At 33.2% G+C, this 13,968-nt stretch overlaps 1 protein-coding gene across 1 annotated transcript in view; it reads left to right on the forward strand.

Annotated features, from left to right (window-relative positions):
- Positions 1-13,968, forward strand: part of LOC129234033 (terminal uridylyltransferase 7-like) — a gene marked incomplete at its 3' end in the record, with an annotated part of 42,320 nt that overhangs the window by 13,733 nt on the left and 14,619 nt on the right. The window contains exons 5-7 of the mRNA XM_054867939.1: positions 2,626-2,754; positions 7,197-7,243; positions 11,148-11,201. Of these exons, the coding sequence (XP_054723914.1) occupies positions 2,626-2,754; positions 7,197-7,243; positions 11,148-11,201 (230 nt within the window). The remainder of the gene's footprint in view (positions 1-2,625; positions 2,755-7,196; positions 7,244-11,147; positions 11,202-13,968) is intronic.

Consider the following 13,968-nt stretch of genomic DNA (forward strand, 5'->3'; position numbering starts at 1 on the left):
AGCCGCACTCCACGACTACTCTGCCCTTTGCATCACAAGAGTCTCCTCTAAGAAGAACGTCCGACTTGAGTGATCGGAGCGTCTATTTAGTAGGCTAGAGTCTCGTTCGTTATCGGAATTAACCAGACAAATCACTCCACCAACTAAGAACGGCCATGCACCACAACCCACATAATCAAGAAAGAGCTCTTAATCTGTCAATCCTTCGTGTGTCCGGATCGGGTAAGGTTTCCCGTGTTGTGAAAAGGGGGAGACTCTTGTGATGCAAAGGGCAGAGTAGTCGTGGAGTGCGGCTCTCGCAGTTCAAAATATCTTTGTAACATTAAATAATCTGTAAATTGTAATATAGCTGTACATAATAATATGTTGATTAAACGTCTCTAAAAGACCATGCAATCTCTTGTCGTCTTTACACAAGAGGTGGAAACGGTACAGCTTAAAATGGTGTCAGAAGTGGGATGCGAAAGATAACCCTGAACTGACTCTTTGCTCATAAAGAAAACGAGGGGAGAAGAAAAGTCGATGCTTTCTCCCGCTCCTCGAAGAATTCCCGAACAGCTGTTTGAAGCGGAGTTTGTTTCCCTTCTTGTGAAAAGGGGGAGACTCTTGTGATGCAAAGGGCAGAGTAGTCGTGGAGTGCGGCTCTCGCAGTTCAAAATATCTTTGTAACATTAAATAATCTGTAAATTGTAATATAGCTGTACATAATAATATGTTGATTAAACGTCTCTAAAAGACCATGCAATCTCTTGTCGTCTTTACACAAGAGGTGGAAACGGTACAGTGCGCATTCTAGCTCAAAGATTTTTTGACCAGTCATTCTGAAAATTTATGTGAATATTCTTTATTCAATTAAACTCTATATGAATCCCCATGGACAGCAGCTTCTAACTCCACTAATTCTGGTGGAAATGACTTTCAAAAATTACAAAGTGTACTTCAAAAGATGAATAAATATTCTCCAAGTTTACAGAAACTCTGATTATTTCTTTCCTGTTATAAAAAGTCACGAAAAACACTAAAATTCCGGCCTCCTAACCTGGTTTCCCCCCTTAAATTGTTTAAAATCTGTTATAAATTTCACTTATATAAGATGCTTGATGACCATACAATCTTCACTCCTCAAAATCAACACCCAATAGTTTATGTGTGTTTCCAAAATGTTATAAGCAGTCTTGCATAACAAATATAGACGAACGGTGCGAACGGCGTTTGCAGAAAATTTTTGGCTCTGCAGAAATTTTTTGTCAAACTGCCAACGTTAAAACAAAAAAAAAAAAAAAATTTGAATTTTGACATCTTGAATTCAAATTATGTTTTTCGCAATCACGAGTGTGTGTGTGTATGTAGGCCTGTGTGAAGGGGGGGGGGGAGGGGGTGTATGTGTGTTTGTGTGTAGGGGGTATGTGTATGTGTGTAGGCATGTGTGTTTGTGTCTGCATGCAGGTATGAGTGTGTGGGTAGTTGTGTGTATGAGTGTTTGTGTTTGGGGGGGGGGGGATGTGTGTGTAGGCATATGTGTTTGTGTCTGTGTGCAGGCATGAGTGAGTGGGTAGTTGTGTGTAGGTGTGTGTGTTTGTGTAGGTATCTGTATGTGTGTGTATGTGTTTGTGTATGTGTAGGTGTATGTATGTATGTGTGTGTGTGTGTTGTACGTGCGTGTATGTATGCGTGTAAGTGTAGGATATTGACGCAACCTGGAGGCTTTGCTAGCTAGAGGAGCAGCATCGTGAGGCGGCCGGTCGACGGTGGTGTTGCAGAGGGTGCTGGTGATGAAAAAAATGAAAGCACATCAAAACAGTCAAATGAAAGCAATAAGCAATCGTGATTGCTCAAAAAATTAAGGGATTTTTTAAAAAAAATCCTGGTTTATTTCTGTTAAAGCCTTTCTCCAAAAGCCTTTTAAAGCACACATGCGAGTAAAATAATGGTTTTGGCAGTTTTCTTCAGTTGGTGAAAATTAAGCACAAACTATATGTTATTGTAAAAAAAAATATTAAATGATTGTTTTTAGCACTTCTTTTATTTTTGCCTTTTTCATATTTGAATGTAAAGTAAATTTTTAATTCAAGGGTGAGTTAGGCAAAATAATTATTTGCAGAAAATTTTCCAGTTAGGATTTGTGTTTGCAGAAAGCTTTTAATTTTATCTAAGTCTGGTTATATGTCAAAATGTTTAAAATATGATTCTAAAACCTTTTGAGTAAGTGACTTAAAAAATTTGTTTTTGAAAATTGTTCTTTTTGTGTATTTAAATTTTAAAATTTTATATTGATGAACATTTTTGCTGTATTTCATTTCTATTTTAAAAAAAGAATCCCGTTCGGCTTGATATTAACTTTTTGGATCACTTTACAGTTGTTGATTTTTTAATTAGTGCCAAGGACTGTATTCTACTAATCAATCTTAGTTCTGTCTACAAATGGCAACACAAACTCTCATCTATAAAGAAGACCATTTTATATGTTAATGCTGTTGATAAAGAACTGGAATTTTTTTCATGTTTCAATTTTAAAACGTTTTTCATGTCCTGTTGCTTTTCCTTCAAGAAATATTTGAATTCAACCTGTTTAATTTTTCAAAAACAGATTCAATCTGACCTTTGATTTCAATTTGTTTTATTTAGATCCATTCGATGGAGGAAATATTGCTAAATCTGTTACCAATCTTGATACAGCTAATTTTATTAGAGCTTGCTTTGATGCTTTTTATAACCACAGGCCATCTTTATGTGGAAGTTCTGGTTCTGTAAAAGGTGAGGCCTTCTTTAGTAACTTAAATAATCTGCTAAATGTAAAATGTTATTTTTATATTTTTTCAGGAGTTTTTCTTTTTAATCTTCCTTTAAAATATGTAAAATCAATCTCTGTCAAATTTTATGAATACGGCGTTTGTGTTTTCCTTAAAAACTAAAATTTCCGTATTTTTTTTTTTTCACTATGCTGAGTATTTGTAACATTCAACAAGATACTCCCTCTTAATTTATTTTAAAAAAATCTTCAAATTTCTCTGTTAGGTTAGCATGTCTGGAATATTTACATCATTGTACAATCCCCATTAATGTCTGGCTGGTACAAGATCGGATGCAGACAAATTTTGTTCTTATGATTAAAACCATAGAGAGAGACCTGGTTGTTTCATTTTAGGTACTGCTTGACTCTGGCAAGATGAGGTATTAATCTTAAAGAGTTTATTTCTTGAAAAGAGGGCGCATTATTGGTGTGAATTTAAGTTGGGATAATTTTGTAATCTGACTAAAAAAGCAACCCAACTTGTCTCAGTGCAAATAATCCTTCAACCCTTCAATGAACTTCCCAAGAAAAAGTTGACATGCTCAAGATCATATTTCATCTTATACAAGCAGTACTGTATGAGAAATTAAGTTGGTGAAGATTTGGTGTGAAAAGGAAAAAAAAGGTTGCCTGCAATTTGCTTTGTGCTTCATCAGCATTGATCACCATTTCTGCTTTTGTGAGGCTAATAGTTAAAAAATAAGAAAGCTTTCTCATAATTTTTTCTCAAACTGAAATATTTTGGATGTTGTAATGCCTCGGCCAGCAGGCCCACGTAAGATGATTGGTGCAGCAATGATGTCCAGCCCAGTGGCGGATCCAGCCGATTGTTTTGGGAGGGGCCATCCGAAATTTTTGAACAAATTCCGAACTTCCCAGAAATTTTACTAAAATGAAGTTTTAAAATCTCAATTTTCGGGGTATCGGGACATTAGGTGAGGGAGTGGATTTAGGAATCTCCCTTGAAAATGTTTTAAAATTTAAATTGGCGAGTAATTTTTGAAAATTAGGAAACTAAAAACGCATTTTGTCTATTTTTGATGATGTACCAAGAAAGGTCAGGTTTCAGGTGCTGGCACCAAAATACTTTTTGAAAATAAAGCTTAGAAACCAAAATATTCTGTTATTATACATTGAGAAGTTAGAAGAGGAGGGATGCTCTTCTAGCTCTTCAGCTTTCCATCCTAAAAATGCACCTTTAGGTAATGTTTGCTTACATTTAAGGAAGAGTGAAGGTGCTTAGAATCCTTCCTTCCTGGAAATATTTTGCATTGAGGCTCTAAAAATTCGATTTTTAACTATTTTTATACATATTTTAGAAAGGGATGGAAAATTCGTGAGCTCCACCAAAAACCTCCTTTTAAAGCTATCATCACGATATAAACTAGGGAGGGAGGGGGTCCTATCAAAGATCGTTTGTAATTGAAGTCCCAAAAAATTTCATTTAAGTTGCTTTTAAGCAAGTTAACTGATAAGGGCTGGATAAGCTAGTTTCCGTTGACATTTTTGCCAAATAAAAGACTTAAAATGCAATTTTTTGCTACATATCAAGGCATTTGTGAAAGGGCATGGGAAAAGGGGGTTCTCTCCCTAGTTTCGAAATTAAAGCCATAAAAACGAAAATTTAGGCTCTCTTTGGTCTTGTGAACAATAGGTATACTCTGAGAACAGCAGCATTTAGAGATCATCCAAGTGTCTGTGGTTGGAATCAAGAAATGATGTAAAAGATTGAGAAAAATTTTGGAAATAAAAGTTTTGTTTTGAGGTTAGGGACATAATTTGACTCCCAATTAAGGCCTATGCTTCTTTTTCAGTATAACACATGTGTTAAATTTTGTTATCTTCTCATAATATTTTTTTTCTTAAAAAAATTCCTACAATCACAAGGCTTTGGGAGGGGCCATGGCCCCCATGGCCCTTCTCCAGATCCACCCCTGGTCCAGCCCAAGTGAATAGGGTTGAGAACAGAATTTTAATTGTATTGAAATTTATTTATTTGTACTGAAATGTAATTTTTGTTTTTATAAAAGTATTTTGTGTCTAGACAAGATCATTCACCTGGTTTTTCATGAAATTTGGCAGAAAATTAGTTCGGAATTCAGTGACTTATATCTCAAAGTGTTTTTTCTTTGTTATTATTTTTTTTTATTTTAAGCAGACTTTTCACTTATATTGGACACAACAAAGATCTTCTACTGCACATTTTACTACATATACTGCACATTTTATATCATATACTAGCCTGCGTGCCCGGCGTTGCACGGGCTACTTAAAAAATGAAAGAGCTGTTCAATTGATGTTTTTGTATTATTCTGACATCAGTTTCTAAAGCGCTAAGGAGTAAATAATTACGCGTAATGCAAGGTTTGCAAAACACCAGTAGAGCATATTTTTGGCAAAAACCTCTTTAACGTTAATCATATTTATCAATAATACAAGTTATGAGTATTTTCAATTAGCACAAAAGATGAAAATATATGCATTCTCAACTATAATATGTGCTCACTTTAAACTGAACTAAATCTGATAGAATATATCTGAAATATTTATGTACAATTACAATCAGCTTTTTACATAAAATGAAACACACTTTTTTGTTGATTACGTGAAACTAAAGCACCAAGACTTATTAAATACCAATAAGCATTAATTTAATATCAAGCCATCAGATTCCAATTAAGCTTTAGTTAAAATCCTTAAAAACAATCTTTTTTGTTCAACTCTGTTTCACTTAAAGAAATCCAAACAATCTTAATTTAACGTGTTCTTTTAACGATACAAACTGTATTGCAAAAATCGAAACAGGAAGGAAAAAGAGATTTATTACAATTCGAAAACTCGCCCATGTGACGGAAAAAAGTCCAACAAAATAAACATAATTAGTCGCACATCCTAAATGTACCCAAATATGAGGCCGGTGAATGATAAACTTACACTTCAATCAATAAACATTACTAAAGAAACATTTTTCATATGCGGAAAAGAGTTAAGAACGTTGAATGTGAAAAAATAAGAAAGGACAGACGAGATAAATGTCCGAATAGAGCAATCAATTTTAAACTAATTAAAAATGAAATTCTAGATGGAAACGTTGTTTTAAGATTTGGACAGCAGCCAAAAAAATCTCTTTTGACACAATTATTAGAATTTTATTTGCTCACCCATATGCAAAATGGCAACAGGAAAGAAATAAAAATTCCTGAATAGCGTTATGTTAATTAACGTTTTAATTAATATCTCCGCTAATTAAAGTCGTACAATTATGAGATTGGTCCTATTGTTTTCTTTTGAAAATTTCGAATTGATCGGTGTCTCGTTTGACTCCCGGTTCGCAGTGGTTCCCGAGAAGATCGATCTTCAGACAGACAGACAGACAGACGGACGCGAACAGATTTTAATATTATAGTGGATACTGCACATTCTACTTACTGCACACTTAAAAAATTTTTACCTTTTGTAAGTTTGAATTTTTCTATTTCCCCAGCTATTAAATCACATGAGTTATCTTGCTTTCGTTATTTTTCTTTCTGGTAACTTTTCTATTTTTTGCAAAATTTAAAAAAAAAATTCAAACTTTCATTGAGTTGTAATTTTTTTTTCTCATCTAAAAATTTCATTTGGTTTTGTTGTCATGGTTGCAAGTTCGTAAATAATGGAAACATAGCCTAATTCCATGCCGGGAAGGTTACTTGATTTTTTTTTATGCAACTTTTATTTGGTTCATTTTACTTTTCAGTCTCTTACTGTTTAAATATTTTAACTTTTTAAAACAGGCTCTCTCTCTCTTTTTTGTTATTTCATAGATTAAGATTTTTTTTCTTTCTTTCTTACTTCAAAGTATACTTAAGACCACCTTTTTTCTCTTTTCTTTTTACTCTCACTTTCTCTCTTTTTGTTTTCATTTTTGGTTTCAAAAAAATAAAGTTTCCTATCAGGGGCAGATTTGGAAGTGTGGAGGCCCCGGGGCAAAAAAAGATAGGAAGCCCCTAATCAGGGTTCGAAAAGATCATCATATTTTTGAAAATATTTGATACTTTGATATATTTCCAAATATTTTGATATATATGTATATATCCGATATTTTCAACCCGTGAAAGTTAGGATATTTTGTAAATTTTTTTTATTGTGGGGCCCCTTTGTTGTGGAGGCCCCGGGGCAGTAGCCCTGCCAGCCCTCCCCTAAATCCGGCCCTGTTTCCTATACATATTATTAGCAAACCAACTAGTCACTCTTGCTAGCTGCTTTTAAACTCATAGATTAGAATAAATCTAAAAATTGTTTTCTAAAAAATTAATGCCTTTTTATATAATGGTAAGCCTACTGATTTCCTCAGAGGACTTCTTTTAAATTTTTATATAGGGCTACTTTGTGGCAAGACTTGCTAACAATATTTTTTTCTTAATAGGTTCTGAGAAATGGACTTATTCATTTGATTCATGTGATATTTATCAGGTAAATTTTGCATATCTTTGATTTTTTAAAAGTACCTCTTTTAAAGAATATATTTGCTGCTAAAATTTTATTAAATTTACTCATAATCAATAACCTGATTGAAAAATAATATTGCATTTAAATAGTTTTATAAACAAAGATTTTACTGTACCTACTTTGCGTACATTTGTTCCTGTGTTTCAGATTTCAATCTTTTTGCAATTTTAATATTTTTGACAGTTTGAATTTATTTTAATGTTTGCTAGTTTAGATAAGCTTAATTTTATCCTAATAATTAATGAATATTTTTTCTCTTGTTTCTAAATTTATCATGAAATTTTAAGAATTTGATTTTAGTCATTTTTAAATTAGCACTTAGTGTTAATTTTTAGAAAAAATATCAAATTATAAAGAAATGAACCCTCAATTACATACTTTTGTTGTGTTTTAACTTCTTATGTGACCTTGGATAATTTTGCCCTTATTGTTTTCCACAGATTAAGGAAAAAATGTTAGTTTCATTAAAAATATAAAGATTTTTAAAAAATTGAATAAAATTCTTGATATAACACTCAGTAATACAGTCAATTCGCGATAACTGAAATATTACTATAACTCAAAGTTTTTATTAAGTCACGATCCCTTTGTCTTTAATTCCATGCTAATTATGCTCAATATCTCAAAGTTAACTTCCTTGAACTTGAAGTTTTTTCAAAGATTGACTTGAAATTTATTTTGAAAGAACGAAAAAAAGAAAAATATATATAATTCAAGTGACTATAAGAGAAAAATTCATTCACCTTCACTTGCAATTCCTGCCCAATAGATCTCTAAAACAAGGAGAAAACCAGTGGCGCTGACTCCATGGGGTCTGGGGGAGCCTGAGTCCCCTCAAAAATATTTTTGAGGAGGCGGAGGCCCCCCCCCCCTCCCCAATAAACCAGGAAAATTATTAGTTATATTATGCTTTCTAAACTCATAAATTTATCTTTTATTTTCCTTGTTTGAAGGTAGTTACCTTGTAAAATACATTCAGTAATGAATTAAAACAAATAATTATTATGGTAGTAATCAGGTGAACTGAAAACGAGTAGTGTGAATAATGATAGTGTTACAGTGCTGCAAGCACACTTAGAATTTGTTCCAGTGCGCAAACCTACGGGTCAAATCTGTCATGCTCATCAAAGTGTTGCTGATCTGGAAAAAAATGTATGAGGGTTTGATTTGTATATCAAATAGGAGGCGTGATAATTTTTGAATACTTTTGGTAATTGTGTTTAAAAGAAAACCTTCACAAAATGATGATCCTTTGCTTCTTCGGAATTGAGGTATACCAAAGAAGTATGAAAATAACGAAGCCAGCTCACTGCACACATTCAAAATCCCAAAGAAGTACTACAAGGCGATACATTGAGGTTTGTAAAATGGTGCAATTTTGCATTATTGGGCGTTTTACATCAACTGGACTCCCACAGGTCATTGCAGTTAAACAAGAGTGCTTCCTTTTATTTAACAGAGGTGAAACAAATTTTGAAAAATCAACTGAGTTTTTCAAAAATGACCTAGACATTGAGAGACTGCATTTACACTTGAATATGTTAGCAGATATCACTAATGAAAAAACCACTGGTCTTTAAAAAAAATGCGTAAATTAAATTACCTTTTTACAAAAATTCTGTGCGTGTTTGTATTTATTTTTTCCTTTTTTTCAAAGCCAAAAAATATGTGTCAGACTTGATGCGTTTTCAGGGCTCTAATGTTGATTATATGACTTTTAAAATGCTTGAATTTTTTTTAAAAAATCACTATTTTTCATCTGAAATTAAAAATATTTCCCACTTCAAGACCCCTCAGTATGCCTCCCCCCCCCCCCCGAATATATATTTTTTTAAGTCGATGTCTTGGGGAGTGCCCTTCCATGCAAGTCAAGTGCCCTACTTTATATCAATGTCTAGCTGCGATACTGCATAGCTCCCCATAAAATAGACCAAAAAATGTCTCTTGACAAGACAAGTGACATGATCTTGTTGAACCAGAAAATTTGTGTACGAATTTTTAGATTGTTTTACTTTGAAAACGCCATGTCACATTCTGTTTGTTTAAATTATACACACCAGAAAATATGTAAACTAGCATTTTCAAGGTACAAAAATCTGACCTTTATTTGGGGGGGAACCTCCTTGGGATTACATAACCCCCTAAACCCACAGTGATGTCTTGCCCCCCCCCCCCTCCCAATCATTTTTGCAAGTCGATGCCCCTGGAGAACACCTGTTGAGCCAATGTGCGATAAAGGAGTTACACGTGCGAAATAAGAATAGCTTGTTTTCTTTTGTTGTACTGTATAGCTTGTTTTCTTTTGTTGTACTGTCTATTTGAATTACATTTATGGCGATTAATTTTAACAACTGATGTCACCAACCATGAAACTCGCGCCATAGCATGATATTTGGTAATTTTTAACATGGCAGGAAAATGCTTTATTTTGACATGGCCGAACTGGATCCGGTAACTTGACTATTTTACTGGTAAGTGGTAAAATTATCATTTAAGGAGAATGAAGAAACGGAAAAGTGTTGAACAATGAATCCTATCTACTGGAGTTTAGGGTTCATCCACTGGAGTTAGGGTTAAAATTTGAACTATCAAAATATCACCAAGCAGGAAATATTGGCATACGAGGACGATATCGACATCGTTGGGCGAAGAAAACAGGATGTGATCGAGGCATTTGTTGCCCTTGAGAGCGCTGCCAAGGAATTGGGCTTGACTGTAAACGAGGAAAAAACTAAGTTTTTGGTTGTGAGCACTAGAATACAAGATGTGCAGCCGCTTAATATTGGAAACTATACTTTTGAAGGAGTCACCCAGTTTAAATACTTGGGTGCACTTATTACCAGTAAGAATGAGTTTAAAGTTGAAATTGGAAATCGAATTTTAATGGCAAATAGATGCTACTTTGGCTTAAAGAGCCAATTAAAATCTAAGCTCCTTTCCATTAATACAAAAATAAACCTATACAAAACCCTCATAAGACAGATCATTTTATATGGTATTGAGACATGGGCAATTAATAAAACAGAGGAAAACAGACATCTCATTTTTGAAAGAAAGATCCTTCGGGAAATTTTTGGAGCAGTGAAAGAAAATGACACTTGGAGAAGTTTATATAACTTTGAAGTATACGGTAAATACCGACAACCCAGCATCTTAAGAGTAATTAAAGCCAATAGAATCAGATGGCTGGGGTACGTATTTAGGCGTGCAGATCTGGACCCGGTTAAAAAGCTAACTTTTTCAAGGATTGAGGGTACAAGGAGAAGGGGAAGACCAGCAACAAGGTGGCTGGATAGTGTTGAGAAAGACCTTAAAATTTTGGGAGTGAACAGGTGGAGAAACCTGGCAACGTGTCGTACCGCCTGGAGGAAGCAGACGGAGAAAGCCTTGGCCTGCACCAGGCTGTTGTGCTGATGAAGAAGAAGAAGAAGGAAATTGCATCGTTCAAATGTAGAAGCAATTTTCACTCATCATAACTTGATGGGCGATTTTCTAGTTACAACATAATATGAATCTGTTTGCTGTCAAGATAATTCAAAGCATCTGCCAAGCAGTGAAGGACCACTAAGCTGTAAATGAAAGTGTTAAGAAATCACTTTAACTCAAAAAAAAAAACTGTTCTTTACCATGATCTCTGAAAATGGGGTTTAAAAGAACATTTACTATAAAATAAATGAGCTTTTGCTATGAAAATGATAAAGGTTGACATTTCCTATTCTAATGGCAGATGTATGATTATATTTCTTCTGCTTTAAGCTTGATACAAAAGTTAATTTTTTTTCTGCTCCACAACTGATATACAACAGATTATGAGACTTAGCCATAATGACAATATTTATTTATTTTTTACTTTTGTTTTAATTTACAGTATGCTCCACCAGAATGTGAAGATTGTGCTGCTCTTGGAACTGGCACGTGTCGGGTAAAGTAAAAGCCAAATCTTCCTATGTCATGCTTAGTAACATTGTATATTACTAAATTCATTTTTTTTTTCAATATTTGAATACCTTTCTAATGGCATCAAAAATACTAAAACACCAAGCAATACTGTTGAACTTGTCCATCTCGAATTTTGTAGAGCAGAAGAAAATTGGAGATGAGATGTTGATAAAATTATAAAAGTAAGCAATTTGAGGGAAAAAGTCGGAGTTAATAGATTTTTTTGCATTGATATACTGAGTGACTACTTGCAGTGATTTTATTGATAATCAGATTATGCATAACTTTAGAACAAAAATCATCTTTCAATTATTGTTGTTCAAAAAAATTTAAATTTTAACTTCATCATCAGTGAAATCAATTTAAACATTAGAATGGCAGAAGCCCAGAGAGCACAACAAAATAACTGTTCTCATTGACTCTAAAGTAAAAGTCACAAAGCTAACGGTAAAAACTAGTTTTACCATGAGACTTTCCACTGTACATGTTTCATTCGAACAGGTTTATAAATAGATAAAATCTCTTTCTTTTAAACTTTCAAAATTTTAATCTGCAAAAATAATTATTTCAATTGATAATTGTTTTTAAAAATCAAAACAATTTAAATTCCTCACCCTGAGTAATGTAAACTTAAATAATTTGTGCTCAAAGAACTATGTCTAATAAAATATTCATAGGAATGTATATAACTGTGTCCAATGGATTTTATGTATACTGTGGATGTTTTATGCTGACCAACAGTTTAGCCCAGTCAAAGTTAAAAGATAAACACAGGCATTTAGTTTGGTTGAAACTCACCAGATTTTTATTTATTTATTAATTTGAAACACTATTTAAAATAGCTTTTTTTTTAAATTAATGTTACTAAACTTCCTTTTCAAAGCATTTCTTCTCAAAGTTATTGACCTGGTGATATAAATTAGCAAAAAGGGACACAAATAAAGCCATGTTAACCCTGTATATTATGTTTCTACAGTGTGTCCATGAATTAATTTTTTTTCTGTTTTTATATTTTACCAAAATTTTCAACCATTTTTAATGTCTGACATTATTATTTATATTGGAAAAAACAGGGTATTGTACTTTGGAACAAATTAAAAGTTGGTACTTCATGTTACAATGTGTATTTTCCATTTGACAGTGCAATACACAATGCTTGAATAAAAAGGGCAGTTTTTATTTGTTTAGTAAAATTTGTGCAATGCAATTTTTACTAAACAATTTTAAGCAATTTTGTTAACTACTAACCTTTCCCCACCAATCTTAAGTCACCAGTTAAGTCTCTGAAATATGTAAAAAGTTCTTTGAAATTATGTTATTAGAGCAATTATTTTTTTTCCATTTATTTATGTTTTGAAGCTTTGTGGATGACTGTGAAAGTAACCTCATAAAAAAATATAGTAAAATAATAATTACAGGGTTCGTACGCTCCGGGAAAACCGGGAATTGTCAGGGAAAAGTCAGGGAGTTTTCAAATTTTGTCCTCCAAAAATTTTTTTCCCATTTTTTTCCCAAGGAATTAAGTACCATGAGATCTAGTCTTCGTTTTTATTGTGATTTAACGAAAAAAATTGTAAATTTTTATCTAAACCGACACTGGCACTTAAAAACTGCAATCAAAAAATGAACGGTTTTTTTTTCACAACGAAAATTGCAACAATTGGAACAACGATTGCGCCAAAAGAGCGAAGATTTTTCTTGCACGGAGTTAGTGAGGGGAACGCATTTCTTTCTACTGCCTAAAGTTTTAGATGGGTTGCCACAACATTCTGTTCGTTTCAGGGCTCGTACGCTTCGGGAAAACCTGGAATTATCTGGGAAAATGACATAGTCAAAAATGTCAGGGAATTTTCCAAATGTGTCCCCAAAATTTTTCTTTTCCCAATTTTTTCCCAGGAAATTTTGTTTTATGAGATCTAATCTTCATTTTTATCAATGTATTAAAAAAAAAAAAATAACAATTTTAAAGCAATGAAAAAAGTGGCGACCCAAATAATCTTCAGCAGCCGCCATTTTTGGCTCTCAGTAGTGACCAAGGAAAAAAAATCAGGTGAACAGGAATTCTGCACAAACTCAACAGTTGAGAAGACAATTTACTGCTTCGGAAGCACAACCTGTAGATGGGAGGGTCGATCGGGGAAGATCGTTTTTTTTCTTCTTTGATCGGAAAATCATTTCAGCTACGTGTGAAACGTAGTCGCCATCTTTGGTCATTCACAAGATAGAAGTAGATATGATCCTAAAATGCCTAAGTTTCTAAAACAAAGCAGAATTGGATGTTTTCTTTAATTGAAAACTGATGAAAATAACAGAAAATGGTCTGCAAATTTTTTTTCTATTATTATTATTATTATTTAAAATAATTTTCTTGAGAAATGAAAAATTTTGTTCTTAAAACTTAATCTTATCCTCACTGCCTCGGACGCAAATGTGATGAAAAATTTTCAATGAATTTTAGTCTCATGAAGATTTATTATTTTTTAATTGTCTTCATGCGACAAATTAAAAAAGTTATTTCTTATTTTTGGGCATAGCCGCCATATTTGGTCATTCCCAAGATGGAAGTACACAAGACTTTTTAAGTGCCTAAGTTCCCGAAAACAGCACTGGATGTTAATTGCAATGCAAACTACTGAAAACAACACAAATTGTGCCTTTTTTTCCGGATAATTTAATTATTTTCTGGGAAAATGCAAACTTTAATCTTCATAACATTTTTTTGTTTTAATTGATTTAGACTCTTATGTGCT

The sequence above is a fragment of the Uloborus diversus genome, unplaced genomic scaffold (genome assembly GCF_026930045.1).
Source record: "Uloborus diversus isolate 005 unplaced genomic scaffold, Udiv.v.3.1 scaffold_939, whole genome shotgun sequence".
In the NCBI taxonomy this organism is placed as follows: domain Eukaryota; kingdom Metazoa; phylum Arthropoda; class Arachnida; order Araneae; family Uloboridae; genus Uloborus; species Uloborus diversus.